General features: G+C 37.9%; 1 protein-coding gene across 1 annotated transcript in view; it reads right to left on the bottom strand.

Moving 5' to 3' along the window:
* The window catches only part of NCOR1 (nuclear receptor corepressor 1), a 66,671-nt gene that overhangs the window by 16,319 nt on the left and 34,935 nt on the right, over nt 1–15,417 (bottom strand). The window contains exons 15-30 of the mRNA XM_034068809.1: nt 14,722–14,852; nt 14,014–14,231; nt 12,663–12,725; nt 11,865–12,004; nt 11,080–11,206; nt 9,796–10,351; nt 8,366–8,495; nt 7,875–8,070; nt 5,240–5,413; nt 4,180–4,340; nt 3,703–3,823; nt 3,494–3,595; nt 2,888–2,985; nt 2,313–2,481; nt 1,594–1,734; nt 206–289 (exon numbers count right to left, since the gene is read on the bottom strand). Coding sequence (XP_033924700.1) covers nt 206–289; nt 1,594–1,734; nt 2,313–2,481; nt 2,888–2,985; nt 3,494–3,595; nt 3,703–3,823; nt 4,180–4,340; nt 5,240–5,413; nt 7,875–8,070; nt 8,366–8,495; nt 9,796–10,351; nt 11,080–11,206; nt 11,865–12,004; nt 12,663–12,725; nt 14,014–14,231; nt 14,722–14,852 — 2,611 coding nt within the window. The remainder of the gene's footprint in view (nt 1–205; nt 290–1,593; nt 1,735–2,312; nt 2,482–2,887; nt 2,986–3,493; nt 3,596–3,702; nt 3,824–4,179; nt 4,341–5,239; nt 5,414–7,874; nt 8,071–8,365; nt 8,496–9,795; nt 10,352–11,079; nt 11,207–11,864; nt 12,005–12,662; nt 12,726–14,013; nt 14,232–14,721; nt 14,853–15,417) is intronic.

The following is a 15,417-nucleotide window of genomic DNA, read 5'->3' as shown; positions in this document are numbered from 1 at the left end:
AAGAAGAAATAAAATGCTACACTTACACACTAGCTTTGTATACAGCATATCAGAAAATTACTGATTTATGCTCTGAAAAATATGTTTAGTAAAATTAGCCCCACCTTTAACACAGCTACCATTGTTAACATTAGTTTTAAGGTTCAAAAATCTAGACTTTTGAGGCTGTAATTAAGGCTTGCCTTTTAAACTCACAATACTTTACCTTGCATTATAGAGCCAGACAACACTGTTCTCTCTTTTAGTTCAGCATGTGGGCTACCCCGAGGCAGTGCACGGCATATTAAACCTAAAATTAAAATGAACATAGTTTAGAGAATTAAACAAGTGTTCAAAGAAGCCCAACAAAACCCTCCTCCTTCTTACATACATCACAGATAGTATCAGTATGAGGGTAGTGCCCAGAGGTCCTAGCCTCAGCATGCTAGGCATTGTAGCAACATGTTATAAACACCATCCTGCCCTAAAAAAAAGTAAGTCTTTCAGTTCAGGCATTCATGCTGTTACATTCCTGCAAGTTTTAACATACTTAGAGAACACAAGGTATTTTTTATAATTAAGCTTAACTCTTGCCCCAGATGCAGTCACTGCTTCTCTTATACTTCACTTTACTTACAGGAACCTGTTCATGATAGGAAGCCGAGCAAAAAAAAAACCAAACCACCTCAAAATATACCTCAGCTTCTTTCAAATTAATCAAAGTTAATTCTGAATCATCTGGGAAGATTAGAATTTACTGTTCTTAGAGTAGGAATCTGAATTAAAACCCCAAAGAATACATGGTTTTCCACAGTTTGAGGACAGAAAATGTGTCAAAGCAACAAGATACAGGATAAATGTATCAGAGCATCTTCTCATATCCCAAAAAAGCCCAAAGATGAGGCAAATGCATCAGAAACTTAAAGGCAAGACTGAATTTCTAGATTCTACGAACTTCTTATTCATATTGCTCTTTCTGCTGGAAGTGTACACAAAACAGCCTTTAAGGGCTACCCAAATATGGGGAAAAAAGCCACACTTAAGGAGCGAGACTCCATAGTTTAGCTATGCAACATTTTCTTGCACTTGTATTTTTAAAAAGCAATCAGAGAAGTTATGCAATGGCCTGACTTGACCTTTGCAGCCTTAGTTTCATTACAGTTTATTAAATCAAAATCATAGTAGGGATGCCCTTAAGCAGGATACAGCAGCTGTGCAATCTTCTTCTTGGCATAATCCAAGAGGTCTACTGCAGGAATGCAAAAGGTCACACCAGTGTGTTCCAGAGTTACTGTGCCATGGCTGAGACAAATATTTAAGTAACGGGTGTGCCCATGGAGGCCACACTGGTGTTGTCTGAGCTCTACATGACCTGCTGGGACTGATTCAGAGTCAGTCACACATATCAGATCTACTAAGGGGAGTAAGTGCTAGCTGAACTCCAGTTGTATTTCCAGCATGTTTGTAGTGGTTATTACATAGATTTGGCTAGTAGTGTAAGATTTAAATCTCATTTCTCTTTTTGTCTGCTCCATAAAATAACTCCGAATACTCTTACAACAATGCAAAATATTTGGATAAAACACAAAACACCTTGGAAGCAGCTGTTTTTACCTTCCAGTGGTGCAGACACCGGAGACTCACGCATTGACATCCCTTGCTTTATATTCCCTTCCATTGTATCATAGCTTCTCTTTAAACCAATTTCATGAGCAGTTCTTGGACTCCTTGTTCCTTCACGAACATTTTTAATAGCTGGCAAAATTTGTAGAAGTGTGGTTAGGAAACGTGGATGATAAGAAAGAGATACACGAGCATTACATTTGATGAGACCACAGGTCATTAATACTTTAACAAGACAACTTCAGTTGAATATTGTAGCATTAAATCTCAACATTCAAAAGATCCTTCATAGTTTGTTAAAAAATATATTTTTTCAAACAGTTACTCTTTTATCAGTATCTTAACTGAAGTTCAAAGTTAAAGGATACATTTATTTTGATTTTAATACAGATAATTTCAAACTTGTTTAACCTTTCAAAATAAAAATATTCCATGACAAATTGGAAATAAATGGCAAAGAAATTAAACAGCTTAACTATTATTTTAAATACATAGTACAAGAGACTCTTCAGAATACCATCATAATTTCTGAATCACTTTAATTCTTAGACTCTCAAAAACACATGCAGATCAATACCTCTTGCAGATGGCACCCCAGTGATTAAGGTTTATATCTACCACTTGGAAACAGATACAATTCAGCTATGGATTATAAAAGCAGAACATGTTGCAGTCTTGCCTTTAATCAGGTATAATATACAAATACCCACCATCATAAGATAAAATATGCCCACTTTTGCCTTCATAAATAACATGGCCTTTGGCTGAAGTTTCCTCTCGACACTTTTCTGGACTGTTGTCTTCTGTAGCTAGCCGGGTGATGGTTCCCTTCAATAATGCATCAGCTGCTATGCCAGCCTGGGACAAAGCTGGTGTACCCTGCAATTCAATCAATCAATGTAACTCAGAACATGGGCACTTATTTGAGACAATAGAGAGCAGTGAAAGGGAAAAAAAAACCCAAACAACCTAAACCCACAACATTTTTTAGATGTAGAAAGCTACCTACTTTAGCAAGCAGTATGGAAGTTAATAAGCCTTCCAGCTAGGTTTACCAAAGGCTCTGGTGGCTTTGTTCAAAGACTCATATACATGGAAGACGAAAGCATGGTAATGATGACTTCAGCAATAGTAGGATCTGACCATCTGAGTGTATTAAAATTTCTTTATTCAAGGCAGTTCCTACTTGTGATAATAACTAACTTTTTCAGTCATGCAAATATATCCACGGCGACAGCTTAAATATGTAGGTTTGCCTCAGCCTTCTTAGTAAGCAGAAAAATACCTGAGTTATGGAGCCTCTCAAAGAAGGAATGGTCTCAACAGATACTTTACTGGTTGGAGTTCCTCGTGTTATACTTCCCTCCTGTATCGTTGCTGTACCTGATTTGAAATAAGACATCCTGATACATAAGAGAATAACAAAAAATAGCTACTCTAGTTGAAACAATTAAAAACTCTAGTGAGAACTGCTAGCTTACATTAAAATATAGAGAAAAAAAACAGTTTAACAGCATGCATTTGAGCAGTCATATAATTTCCTCTTTTACAGACCAAAAGCCTTTTGCAGCATTAATCCACAGAATTTAGTTTCTTTTCTTTTGATGTATTTGGATATTTGACATGTATTGTTCTGCATATGCTCTAGTGAGCAGCTTCATTTTGAAACTGCCATGCTTTGAAACAACTGTTTTGAAGTGAGACATGCAGATAGGAGGCGTAGCTACAAATACACAGGCATTGGAAATAGGGAACAGATTAATCATATAATCCTATGGTACTTATATAATGATATAATACTTAAAAATAACACTTCAGCAGTTTGAGCTCTAGAAGTTAATTCAGTTTTCTCAGGCTCTGACAGTTTCTAAATCTGTGTGATTTTCTTTACCTCGAACCACACTTTCATGTTGTGCCCTGACCAGGAGTCCCTCAGGTTGGGAATTCTGGCTTCTGGGAGAAAATTCCTCTTGTTTGATATAGGGCAGGGAAGCTATTCAGAAGAAGAAAAAAGAAGAAAAGTTTTGGGTTGCCTTTTTTTTCGTTAATTACAAGTTATTAAATAGTCTGCATAAAACACGTCAGGTTTTTTTTTCTTACCAGATTTGGCTGACTCCTGCTGCCTTGGCAGTCCAAGAGATATAGAACCCACTGATGGCTTTGCAGTTTCTTGGGTGTAGGAAGCTTGACTATGGGATGTTAAGTAAGTGCCAGGTGTTCCCTGAAACAACGAATATATGTTAATTCTTGTCTGTGGAATGAAGACTGACATCTGTGTTTACAGGAGAATGTTAATACTACTACGATCCTATCTTAAAATGCTACAGTACACCACTGCAAAGTATCAAAGTTAGTCTGGAGATGCAGTTCACCCAAGCTGGAGAACCTCAGCCATGTTCCTAAATGTAAATAACAGCAAGATTTTCTAAAGCACCTGTAATTCCTGGACTTTTAGAAGTGGCATGTATAGGTCTTAAGTGTTAATGCTGTGAACACATAAGCCAGTACAAGATGTTGAAGGCTGCAAAAGTGCAAATATTGACATAAGCAGAGGTTTTCAAATAATAGTTCTCTTACTTGTGAGATTGAGCCTCCCATGATGAAGGAAGGCTTTTCTGATGGCACACTTGTTTTGGAGGATGGAATGAGTGGTGGTGGTGGTCTGGTAGGTCTGGTTGTTGGAAGGCGGACTCCTTCAGGTATATTAGTTATTACTTGGTGAGGTGCTGGCTGAAGAACTTGGGGAGAAAACATTGTACGTTAAAAATAACAGTCTGTTTCAGCTCTACTACTTGTTAGAGAGACAAGAGGAACAAAAATAGCAAGTTCATCTGACAATTTCTGATGGGAATACAATACCCAAAAGCTATCTGGGCTGTATTTACAGCTCTGAAATTCATGATGTCCAAGTGTATGTTGTGCATAGAAACTGAATGGAAAAATATCTAAACTGGCATCAAGGTTCTAAAAGAAATGGCAAAAGCTGCACTGTAGAAGTGCGGACTCTGAAAACTAAACATTTAAAAACAGTGGCCATGGGAAAATTCAGGTTTTTTGCTGTTTTCCTGTTTTTAAAGAAAGTTCTTATTCTTTGAATGGAATGCAACTGAGTCAAGTATAATCTAAGCTTCCCTGCTTTTGTCTTTTCTTAGCATGACATTCCACTCCGAAGGGAAAACCAATAACCCAAGTTTCACAATTATGATTTGTCAGTTATTTCACTGTTTTATAAACCACTCAGATTATAATATTAAGCAATTACAGTAAGAAACTAATGCCAAGGATAGTGGCAGCTTTCTATTTTCCTCAACTCCTCCCTTCATAAGAAAGGCCACCCATGAATATGACAGTACATGTATTAAGCTGAAAAACCTCTTGATGACTGTGTCTCAATGCTATTCTAACACTTTCCAGATCACTCATCTGCCTTAATATGTGTCATGCAGCTAATGCAGCAACAAATAACAAAAATACAATCTCAAAGAAGCTCGAAATTTACATGCACAAGGAAAACAATCTATTTTCTTCTTTTGTTAATTTACAAAGCATTTAGATACTAATTTGATACTATATTAAATTTCAGCAGTCCAGCTTCCAAAGGAAGACTACATATCCCTATACCTAACAAAGTACTTACCTGGCGGAACACTATAGCGAGCTGCATTCATATCAGGCTGGGGAGAGGCTTTATTAACTTCTCTTGGAGACAGCCTGTATGGTGATGCTGACCTTGTTGCTGTGTTTTGCACTTGTGCTTCCTGTTCTATTGCTCGCTTGACCTCAGCATAAGGCATATAGGCCACTGGTTTTCCTGTGAGGGTTAAAGTTATCAGAAAGAAAAAAACTCCGGATTAGAAATTGGAGGTAAAAGGTTCAGTTCACAGCACAATTTTAACAAAGGGCCTGCTCAAATGTCAGATGGACTCATCAGGTACAAATGTTACAATTAAATGTAGTATTATGGTACATCTTCATTTAATATGCTCTTGCTTCTATACTTCTATATCCAAAGCTTTGAAAAACTTTCTCATACTTTCTGTATGTGAAAAACAGTATTTGAATCCTTTAGGTCCTTCAAGTGAAAGCTCTACCACTGAAAAAGATTTCATTTCAGAAGATTCCTTTCCAAATCCGGTGCATCAGCCAGGTTTACATACAAATGCAGCCAGACTTACACACCAAACCCACCAGACAAAAGCCTCCCTTTCTTGTTGGCTCAAAGAAGTTACAAATCAAATTTCAAATACTAATATTGCCCATCAATGGTGCTTAAAGGGAAAAATACACTTTTCTTTAGGCAATTAAAAATCCAGTACCAGAACTTCAGAAATTCCTTTTCTCTGGCAATGGACAATATAAGTATTCAAAATTACGAGTAAGAACAAGTCTAGTGCAGCTGTAAAGTTGTATCTTTAGTCTTCATAAAGAAAGGATCTTCAATATTTCATCTCATGGTATTGTGTAGGTTGTCAAACTCTTTAGTTTGACAAGATGCTCCACAACATCACCAGTGTTCAGATGTATGCAATACAAGGTTTCTAAACAAGTCTGTGGGCTCTCTGCTGCATGCAGCAGTTGGTGGACAAGGTTCATATGCACTGTGTATCTTAGGAAGTAGCTGCTGTAATCATTTGATGACAAGCTCAGCCCCTTTTGGTTTTCAGACTAAGATGTCCAGGCTTGTAGAACCCATTTACATTAACCATGTTATCCCTCCCTCTCTGTTTGCCTCAATAACCACCTTGATTTTTGCTGGCAGACACTTTACCCCAGAACTTTCCCACACTTCATAATTGCATACTGCCAATGCCAAGAGTTATTCAGGTAGTTTTTCACTTAAATTGTACTTTTAAGCAACCCCAGACCTTCCACCTAAAGAAGCAACTTCCAAAACCCACAATCTTACCCTCCCTCCCCAGATCTTCCAGCTCCCTTCTCACTATATTAACAGGCAAAAAAAAAATTGGTTATGTTACTTTCATCTTATTTTAGTAAAAAAAAATTAAGGTGAAGCATTTTCATAACATAATTTAAAAGGTATGCATATTAAATCTACTTGAATTTCAAAGAACATGATAGTTTCTGTTGTTAATACTGTGGAGACAACAGAACACACGAGCATATAAAAATCTAAAAAGGCAGAATTACGCAACGGTGATAATATCTCTAACATTGTAACATTTGGCATATTAATCTTAGTTTATTTCCATTATACAATGTACATGTTTGTGGACCTATTCTTTTCTAGTAAGCAAAGGTGAGGTAAAAGTTACACACTTCTGAGGTACAGAACTGGGCATCCCATAGGATATGCTGGACACAGAAAAAACAATGCTCTGCTAAGCTGTCTGTAATTTGCAAGCTGTTGATGAAATAGCTTCAGTTCAAAGAATGAAAATATAACCAACATACACAGAGAAAACCCATAATATGAATGTCTATAAGGAAAGCTAATAAATGCATCCTGAGGCTCCTAAGCAGCAATTTGGACAATGCAACATCTACAGTGTCCATGTGAATCACGTTTCTGTAACCAGCAACTGTAACAAATACATTCTTATTTAGTTACCCTGACAGATTCTGTGAGCAGTTTTCGCATTGTTCTCTACTTGAGGTCACACTAAGAGCCACATTCAGGAAACACAGGTCTAGACTGCAGAGTTCAGTTCAAACCTTTATACATATAGAAGCAACCAACCATCATACCCCCAAGAGAAAGAACATTTCATGCAGCCCTTCTGAGGACAGACAGGCTGGAGTATGACAGTTCTTTTATGCCCTGCTCCAGGGCTCAATGTCCATGTCTGTACTCCAGCGCAGTAAAACATTCCTTTTAATTGTGCTTATACTCCTTTAGCAGTTCTCTCCCATCTTCATCTTAAATTTCTGAAAGGTGCTCCCCCAGAACACGCGCTTATCTGATTCCTCTCACCTGCACACCTAATCTTTCTTAATCTCTCTCGCTCCCCATGGCAGGGGGGTTGGAACTAGATGATCTTAAGGTCCTTTCCAACCCTAACCATTCTATGATTCTATGTTTGAATTTCACACGAATAGAGCCATTTTTTTTCTGTCTTATCTAAAGGGGCTACATGGTATTTGTAACAACACTGTAACTGCAGCAGGTTCTCTGTAGCAGACAGGTACTTTTAATCAAATGCCATCAGAAAGTACTTAATTATTCGTACACTTCCATTCTTAAATGAGGCAGCATTGTAACATAGAGATGTAAAATGCAGGGCTGTTTCCATGGCAGATGTGAAAATGCCTACCTTCCCACTCAACATTAGGGCTCTTGGAGGTACCACAAGGGCTTACAGCACTTCGATACTCCATATCCAGCTGCTCCTGCCTCTGGCGTTGCTCCTCCAGCAGTGCTGACTCATGCATTGCTTTAATGTGCCGTTGATACAGTGCGTAACCACTCACTGGTGTTCCAACAGGAACCGTACAGGGACTGCAAGAAACCTACAAGGGCAGGAAGGTATTGGCATCAAGTAAATTAATACAGGTACTTACTAAAGTAACTATCTTGCTCAGTGCCTCCACTGCAGCAGCTGCAGTTTATGTATCAGTGTTTCAAGTAATCCACACTTGTTTTGTAAGCTACTACTTGTGTATTTAATTTATTTTCCCCCTCAAAAGTATAACAGAGCAAATTACATATTTCTTCATTCATTCACAATTGTTTGCTGCTGTAGTATTGCAAATAGTTTTAGGGACAACAGATACTCCCTTCAAATATCACCTAAAAAGCCCATACCATAGGTGGTATGACGGCAGCTCGGTGGTGAAGCTGTTGCAGGTCCATCTGCCCTTGCTTTATCGTGGATGATACCAGTATTGACCCAGTGGGATTTAACAGTGAGGGCTTTGACTCCCTGCTGAAGATACTGGAAAGGGAGACAGAAGGAAGGAAAAAAAAAATCATCATAAAGACAAAGATTAAACATCTTAATAAATTTACAGGCAAAAGTATGCCTCTCAACTTATTAAAAACCAACATGTTTAGTACACTGGACAAATAGCTGAATGATCACAATTATGTCTTTTTTGTCCCACAACACATCTGGTAGAAGAGGCAACAGATGCTGCTGTATTTCTATAATACACAGAAACACCAAAAGAAGTGTTCAGAACCTCCATACCAGAAATTTATGTATGCAGTTTCTATATGCAAAGTACTGCAACAATGCAACCTTCTTTATAAAGAATGGTTTTGGGGGAAAAAATAGATAGGAAACACTAGATACAGCACAGGAAATAAAAAAAGTGTAGTATACAACAGACTACTTTCACATGGACGACTAATACATTTGTGAAGTGGAAAGCGATGTCTGAAAAGGAAAGAGTTTGAAAACACCATCAACTGCACTTTTCCACAGACCACATGCAAAACAATGATACTGGATACTTTTGACATTTAACTTGGTACTGTGTGTATATTAAGGCCACAGAGAGGGAGGGGGTACTGGGTCTGGTGCTATGCCACGGGTGCACAGGAATTGCACCAAGAAAATACTCAAAAGACTTTGAATATTATCAGTGGTCAGCCACCCCCAAAAGATAAACAGTTCCAAAGACATGCAGTGTTGTCCATTTACAGCCCTATATACTCATGTGGATTATCCAGAATGCTTAGGACCAAGTTTCTGGGAACTAGGAAATTTCCATGAAGACACTGGAGAAAGTGGACATCCATTTCTCAGGACATTTGCTCATGACTTTAGGGACACTGACTGGTAAGAGTATAAAATACATCTACTACTCAATCATTAAGAGCCTTCAAGAGATTCAGTTCTACTACTGATATAGCATGGTTCTGTGACAGTAACTGGGTACAGGACTCCAGAGGTTATAGAAGCAAATAAACATGGAATGTTAAAAGGTAACTAAAATGTCAATATTTTAGGCCCCTAGAGTATTATGTTTTTCAAAGCAATTTTCATCACCTACTAAAAGATATATTCAGACTGTTTTCCCTGTCAAATTCAAGGAGTTTTGGATGCATTCTACTAAACTGAGTTTGTGAGAGCAAGAATCAATTATAACTTCATCTGCAGATTTCTAGTTCTACATTCAAACAGGCTTTTTACTAAAGGGAATGGAGAGCCCACATACTGTCCCACACTCACCAATCACACTATAAAAATAATAGATGGCAATATTTGAATGCTAAACAATTAAACTCACCCTTGTCTATCAGGTTCTCCATCAACCTCCTCATCAGCACTACAGGTGGCACTTGAATCATTATCTGAATGGGATTCTTGTCTTGCTGTATTAACCTGTTGTGACAGACTATAGTCCATTTCCTCCGGTTCTGACTTTTCCTTGGGTTTTTCCATTTCTCTCTCTTTGGTATCACTCTCTATTTTCACTTGAATATTCTCTGGTAGCCTCATTTCAGTCTCTACAGGTTCTACTTTGGTATGCACTGGAAGAGTAATCACAGGCTTAGCTTCAACTGGATGGCTTCTACTGTCAACTTCCATAGGCTCTTCTGCCTCATTATTTATTTCTTCCTTAACCTGTGGTTCAGGGTTTTGACTTTCTGCTGCTGATACACTTTGGGTTGTTAAAGAAGGAGATGTGCTGGCTGCAGGTTTAATGGTAGATTCTTGTTCTGTTGTCACCTCAGGGGTTACTTTTGAAGCAGTGCTCTCAGATGGAGTTTCTTCACTTGGTTTAGCAGGTTCTGCTGGAGTTGGGGATGGAGCACTTTCTGTATCAGAACTATTTTCAGCACCTGGTGAAAACAAAAGTTTTACAAGAAAATCAGTCATACCTATAGACATGCTGACTTGCAATTCTTGCTCTAAGTTAACAGTTCTAGTTTACTTCCTTTGTCAATCACCACTGTTTTATTGAAAATTCCTTCTTTGCACTGTGAAAGGTGTAAACAGCATCGACACCTGGATATCAGTTATATAAAGCTATTGATTTTTGTAGTAAAGACCCTTCCTCCTCTCTTCAGCCTAGCTCATGAAGTCCATTATATTATAGATAGCTTTTAGAAAAATTGGAACATCTATGAAAAACAATGGCAACACCTAGAACAAAGATGAATATATTCAGGTCTTATCTTCTGATACAATTCTTCATTCCTTAGAACCATATCATAGAATCATGGAATGGTTTGGGCTGGAAAGGACCTTAAGATCATCTAGTTCCAACATCAGTATTTTAACATTTGTTAAAGAAAATGGATGCAATAAGGATCCATCAATTTTAACCTATCAACTGTAAAACCAGTAATTAATTTTTACTTGTAGAAATGGACAACTTGCTGAATTGCACACATACACACTGCAGCTAAAAACAATACCAACAACTAAAAACCAAAATACCCACATTTAGCCATATGTATTTGAGCATTACACGATGAAGTGGAACATAGCTTTCTGAGCATATAACTGGCACAAAACATAGGTCCCTTTCTGTGCATGCACAAGCTGCCTTCCTGGAAAAAGTTACCTTCACTGTCTTCTGGATTCTCCTCTTCATTAGATGCCTCAATATCTTCATCCTCCTGAGCTGACACAGTTGAAGCTACACTCTCACACTGTGATACATCTCGCTCCTCACGGGGCCTTCGTGAAGACTGGTAAAAACACAGCATTTAGGTTTGCAAATATTATTTCTTTTACATGCATCCTCATTTATCAATCTGAGGTTGAAATGAAAGACAAACTCCGTTTAGCACAGATTCATTCACAAGAGCACACTTTGAATCTCAGGCCAGCTTTTGCTGATAGGTTTGGCGGACAACTGAAGTACTGCAGCAAACACAGACAATGACGCTTTCACTTAAGTGAGAGGAGACTAGGATAACACTGATTTTAAAGAATTCAACACTCAGAATTCCACTTTAAATGCCCCAAAACTTTCAGTTCCTGGGCTTCTGCCAATTCTCTTGCTCTGTTTTGAAAGGTTAGTGGTTACTGTGTTTCAAGGTAACTGCTTTACAGTGATGACCTGAATTTCTATAGTTGCTGATGTACTTATGAGGAATGTGGTTTTCAGAGCACTAAAGAATTCTTCAGGCTTGAGTGTTCTGACAGAAAATTTTCTATCGAACTTTAAAGCAAGAATTGATTAGTGTCACAGGTCAGTGAGCATCAGCCACCTTTTCTAGGAGATGCATGTCACAACACAGATCCAAGTGGTGACTGTGAAACAGTCTTAGCGAAGCATGATGAATGACTTCAGAAAGATGCCAAGTTCTCCCTTGCAAAATATTCAGCATCCATCATATTTACCTTCTGTTTGTGCTGTTGGAGTAGGCTGTCCAGATTGTGTCTCCTTTTATAATTGAAGTAAAAGTTCTTACATTGAGCTTCACTTTTTGTCCCAACCATTTTGGCAATTGCTGCCCAGTTTCGTCCATGTTCCACTAGACCTGTTCAAACATATAAGAACCAATATTTACTATGATATATAATTCAGCTCTCCAAACCCTCAATAAATGTCTATGGGAAGGTAAGATACAGAAGTACTGCTGCCCTTAAGGGAATTCTCACTACAACAATGTACTTGACAGCTACTTACGGAGTGAAAAAAAGCGGTGTCAACCTGAATGTCTGCTTATGAAGCCTTCAAACTTAACTCTTTGCTGCTGCTAATAAGTAAAACTTCTGCTAAAATACTGATTTTATGCATAAAATTTACGGGTAACAGTATCTGCCAAATGAATAGACAAGTTACAAACTACATTAGCTTTTCTATGAACAGAATGTCTTATACAAAAGCACATTACTTTAAGAAATTACATGACACACACTTTCACAACATGGACAAGTGTGAGTCCATGTTGTATTCCATGGACCAAGTACAACATCAAACAGTTCTAAGCAAGCCATATGAAAATAGTCAACATATGTCTCAAAAAACTGATTTTGCCTGTTAAAGATGTTTGATTTTTTTAAGCAAATCTTGAATTATTCATTCAGGATAGTGTTGCAAAATACCACAGGATTCATATTCTGTAATCCAGTAAATTATTGTAATTGTGTAAAAACAAGTGTTCAGAAGTAAGTCAAAAGCTTTACAAGGTTTACCTTTCTTAGCAACTTCCATTTCTTCTTCTGTCCAGCGCGATGTCTCCACAGGCTCTGAAGAAGCTGAAAAAGAAACAAAAGCACTGATCAGAGAAAGGACCAGGATTCACATTTATGGCACCAATTGTGCATCCCCCAGCCTACCAATCTATTGACATTAAGACTTGTTCAAGTAATTTAGGAAAGCTGCTTTGGTCATTGGGAAGCAGTCTATCTCCATTAAACAAAGTTGCAGATATAGCAGGAACCACCTCAATGAAAAATAAAAGAAAACCAAAAAATAGTAAGTAAAACCAAGCAGGAAACTAGGTAGAATTCAACAAAAAAATAGTTCTTCACATATCTGGATTTGTATCATTCCGCTTAAATTTCTGAACGGCATTAAGCTGCCACAGCCTCCATTTCCTTTTCATAAATTGTGCCATTATGCACAACATGCAACATGGATCCTTCCACAACTTTCATCAAAAAAGAATAAAAGGTAGGACACTCTAAAGCATCTGATCCATTGAAAACCTATTTTGGATTTTCCAGAGAACACCACAAAAATGGTTAAAAAAAAGAAAAAACAAAGCCCACTAGTGCCTTAGTCCAGCTGCTGACAAAATCCCACCACATCAACCAAGCGAGAATGTCTATAACAATCCCTGATGTTTACAGTTAAATAAGAACTGATTTGCCCACTTTGTTCTTTAGGATACTCAGAATATCTGAGCAACGAAAGAGCTGAGGAAACAGGAGCAAACTGCCACAGCAAGAAAAAACAACACAACCAAACCTGCCCTGCCATCCTGGATAATTATTTACTAGCCACAAGGTACTCTGTTTGCTGGTATTTCTGCACCACCACAAATTATGTTAGTCTTCACAGAAATGCAGCATAGTCTTTTTTTTAACCATGTGCCAAGAAAGTAACATTTTAAGCTTCTTGTCATACAATGCAGAAACAACAAAAAACAACTTGCTAGAATCTATTTCAGCTTATGAAACTCCTGCAAGTACTCAAATATCGGGCCTACTTATTTAACAATATCCTCTGTGAGCTAAAGTGTCTCAGTCAATCTGTGTCAAAGGCTTTTGGATCTCTACAGATCCATCATTACCTCTTTAAAGAGAGAAAACGCAGCTATCACAGAAAGGTTGAACTGCCTTTTCCAACCCCCACACGATTCTAACAGTCATCTGATTACATATATACTATTCATGAAGTCACACTCGTGAAGTTTAACAGTACCACACAGCCACAAAATACAAGCAACCCTAAGAAAAAAGATGTACAGAAAAGGGCCTTATGTCAGTGAATAGCCTGATGACCAGATGGGTCCCCGAGTGTCCTATAAATGCTACTCACAAGGTTCTGGTGGGGGTGGAAGAGGTGGAGGTGGTTCTTCAGTGGCTGCAGCTGCAGCAGCATTTGCTTGTGCAGCTTCATTTGTCATTGATCTGGTGATTCTGCCCTTACGACGACCTTGGCTATTGGCAGTTTTTCGGCCCCTAGGAGCAGCCTGCTCCCTTTCCTCCGTTTCCTCTGGTGCAGCTTCAGTTTTGTCCTTTTCTTTGGTATTCTCTCTGGGATTAGTTAAAAGAGAATTCAGTCACATTCAGATAGCCATCGTGGACAGATATTCCTGAATATCAATGTAAAAAAACCCCATAAAGCCAAGCCAAACCACAAACAAAACTCCAAAAGACGCCTTTAATGAAACAGATTTCACTTACCACAGTTTAGAGTTGCTAGAGAATAACATAGATACATATAATCAACTTCAAAGAAAACACAAACTGTGATGCGGAAAAAAGCCTAAACCAGCAAGTTATGAATATTATTACATGTGCAAAAAAAAAATAATCCCATGGCTTTTTCCACCAGTCTGATTAGTTCAGTAAGACAGAGAAATTCAGACACCTAAAAAACTTGTTTACTGCACAAACCCTAACCTAAATAGGAACAGTTTTCAGTCCAGATTTCACTGCAGGCTAACACGAATCCTTCTGTTCCTTGCAAAACAGAAAAAAGCAATCTAGGCTGAATGAATGCATTTTCAGTCCATATACTTACTTAGATTCCTCCTTCTCGTCCTTTTCCTCCTCATCTTTCTTTTCCTCCTCTTTTTTCTCTGCTTTGTCTGCTTTTTCCTCTTCTACCTTCTCTTCTACCTTTTCTTCTTGAGAAGGACGAGCAATTTGCTGCTGAAACGAAATGGGATTTACGTATTATAACAACTTAATCACATGAAGATGCAGCAACTCATACAGGCTTCTTTTGAAAGTGAGCAAAGAGGTTACAACGTACACGTACATGTGTCAACTATTACATGTGCTCTTGTATGCCACACTAAAAATGAGAGGTCTGACCAACATCTTGCATGGTAATGCTGTTGCTCCTCTCAAATTTTATTTTTAACGTTGTCCATTTTGAAACAGTGAAACACGATAGCTAACAACTTGGAAGCAGATCTCATAGCACGAAAATTACAACCAACTCTAAGTCACCTTCTCAACGCTGTCGTTAGTAATTAAGAAATATAAATGTTTAAAAAATTGGGTCAGGCCTTTTAGATTTAGGCTTCCACTGAATTTGCAGAAGGAAAATATAGCCTAGAATTTTATTTTTTTAAAAAACTGTAATCTCTGTTGAGATTATAGTTTTATGAGCACATTAAGCACTGGGAAATGACAAAGTAATTGCCCGTCCTTATCCTAAGGAAAACAACACAAAACACTATTTACACATTCCTTGTTAAGAGACTTTCAC

This window comes from Melopsittacus undulatus, chromosome 13 (assembly GCF_012275295.1).
Source record: "Melopsittacus undulatus isolate bMelUnd1 chromosome 13, bMelUnd1.mat.Z, whole genome shotgun sequence".
Lineage (NCBI taxonomy): Eukaryota > Metazoa > Chordata > Aves > Psittaciformes > Psittaculidae > Melopsittacus > Melopsittacus undulatus.
Note: the sequence above shows the minus strand (reverse complement) of the source record. Positions and strands in the feature narration are given on the sequence as shown.